Below are 2482 nucleotides of genomic sequence, written 5' to 3' on the forward strand. Positions count from 1 at the left end.
CACAGGCAGCAGCTGGCTGGTGCTGGGCACCCCCTCCCAGGTGCCGGCCGGGGTGCCCTGCAGAGGCTCCTGGTCCACCATGTTCAGCAACTCGTCCTCGCCCGGCCCAGCTGCAGGGGAGGCCGTGACGGGAGCCAGCGCCGTGCTGTCCTCTGCCAGCACCCTGGGCCCTGTTGTCCACTCGGGGCCTGTGTCAGGGGGTGCTGGGTGCCCCCCGGCCGGGCTGGCAGGCACGGGCTGCAGCTGCTCATCCTCGGGCAGGGCTGGCCCCACCAGCCTGTGCAGGAGGCCGAAGTGATCCCGGGGCACCTCCCGGGAGTCCCCGGACGTGCTGAGGTCCTCCCGCTCCCGCGGGAACAGCTCGTTGTGGCCCGGAGAGGGCAGCTCCTCCTCGTGCTCCACCAGAAGGTTGTCCATGCCCAGCAGGTCGGGTGGCCTGGGGCTGCTCTGCCCCTCCAAGGCTGCCCTGCTCTCCGGTCTCTCCTGCACTGGCGCATCCTGCTTCTCCAGCCCCGGGGGCGGCTGCTGGTGTGCTGCGGAGACAGGAGCAGGAGCTGAGCCTGGATTGCTCCGGCGTGTGCCGGGGACCAGGCTCACATGCTGCCAGGGCCTGGCGTGGTGTCAGGGGAGCTGAGCAGGGAGGTGTCTAAAGGCCGGGGCAGGGAGATATGCGGCGGGGCGGGGGGCGTTGCAGAAGCCCCAGTGCCCTGTGAAACTCCCACCTGGAGCCCTGTGAGCTGTTTGGTCCTGAGACGCCCCCCTGCAAGGGGCCAAGGCAAGGCTAGGGGTGCCCCGGCATGCTGCCGGCCTGGCCACCCTCCAGGGCTGGTGTGTGCATGACCAGCCCCACACCCATGGCCCCAGCACCAGCAGGGCCCTCCTCCAGCTACGGCGCAGCCCCCTGCTCTCCTGGCATTCAGTGCCTCGAGACTGCTGGGATCCATGCCCCGGGGCTGGTGCCACACTTGGCTGCCCCCCAGCCCTGGCTCTGGCAGGGATCGGGGCACCCTCCCATGCTGACAGCTGCCCTTGCCCTGGCTGGGGCGAGGCTGCAGCAGCCCGAGGGGAGGTCTCCCCCGTGCACGTCCCCGCTGGAGGCCAAGGCACCAGCCCCGCGCCGCGGAGGGTGCGGGGAAGAGGCACGTCCCCCCATCCCTCCTCCCCTGGCTGCTGCGCCCTGACAGGTTTATTCATGGAGCAATCTGGGCCGCTCGCTCCGTGCCCAGCGCCCTCATTTATCTGATTAATTCCCCAATTAAATATTCATCCGAGGCAATTCTGCCGCCCGAGCCCATCGATCCCCACACAGCCCCAGGCGGCAACTCCGCCCGGGGTCTCCCCCTGCTTGAGGGAGGGGGGGGCGGGGGTTTCCAGGATTAAGAGGCAGGAACCAGCTGCCCGGACGGGTCTGGAGCCCCCAGGGTGGGGCTGAGCGTCATTCCTGTGCTCCAGCCACCCTTGTGGCCCCAGACAGAGCTAGCACCACCGGGCAGGGTGCAGAGACCCTCCTCTCTGTCCAGCATTGGTAACACGCTGACCGCCTCGTGCCAGGGGCACCCTCTTCCCTCATTACCCCTTTGCTTGGGGACCCTCATCCCTCCCCATTACCCCCTAGATCCATCCATGCCTCATGGAGCTGTGTGGAGCTGTCCCCAGGTTGCATCGCAGTGCGGAAAGGCCTGGGACTCCCCCCCAGCCCTCGCCACCCCCAGCCCACCCTGGTACCTCTGTAGCAGTAGGCGTCGAACTTGGAGGCCGGGTCGGGGAAGCCGGTGCGGTTGGGGAACTGGTACACGGTCCGCCCCCCCGGCTCGTCCCCGCCGCACTTCTTGCGTGGGATGCTGATGGGGTAGCGGACGCTGCCATCGGCCAGCCAGCCCGGGTCGCACTGGTCTAGCCCGCTCTGCCACGCCAGGTACAGCTGGCCCGTGGTGGCCAGCACAGCCCCGTGACTCTGGCACTGCTCCCGGGCCCCCTGGGCGGTGAGCTGCCCAGGCGTGGAGATGTAAAACACTTTCCCTGCAGGGGCGAGAGCAGCCCAGTGAGAGTGGGCCGACAGCCAGCGGGGTGCAGCAGGGGCTGGGTGGCCTGACTGCCGTCCAGCTGTTTCTGGGGTGGAACAGCAGCTTAGCAGCGCTTGGTACCAGCCCGTTGTGGGTGAGGTGGTTGGCAGGACCAAAGAAGTGGTTGGCAGGAGCAAAGAGGCGGTTGGCAGGAGCAAACCAGAAACCACGAGCAGGGCTGAGGGTTGGGTGGGAGCTCAGGCTTGGGAACACGTCAGGAACCTGCAGTGCTAGCGAGTGCTCGGAGACAGGCCTCTTCTCGTGGCAAAAGCCCCATCCAGCACCCACTACCATCCGGCTGTTCAACCACGGCCCCGCCGCTCCTGGGGTTTCTGCCCAGGCCCCGTGCAGACATGCATGCCTTGGCACTGCAGAGCGGAGCCGGGCCAGGGCCGGGAAGCCAAACCCGCTGCTCAAGG

The 2482-nt window shown here is 68.1% G+C and overlaps 1 protein-coding gene across 1 annotated transcript in view; it reads right to left on the reverse strand.

The window, feature by feature from the left end:
- The window catches only part of NCAN (neurocan), a 28309-nt gene that overhangs the window by 9031 nt on the left and 16796 nt on the right, over window positions 1–2482 (reverse strand). Inside the window, exons 5-6 of the mRNA XM_025210320.1 lie at window positions 1726–2019; window positions 4–533 (exon numbers count right to left, since the gene is read on the reverse strand). Of these exons, the coding sequence (XP_025066105.1) occupies window positions 4–533; window positions 1726–2019 (824 nt within the window). The remainder of the gene's footprint in view (window positions 1–3; window positions 534–1725; window positions 2020–2482) is intronic.

This window comes from Alligator sinensis, unplaced genomic scaffold (genome assembly GCF_000455745.1).
Source record: "Alligator sinensis unplaced genomic scaffold, ASM45574v1 scaffold1354_1, whole genome shotgun sequence".
Lineage (NCBI taxonomy): Eukaryota > Metazoa > Chordata > Crocodylia > Alligatoridae > Alligator > Alligator sinensis.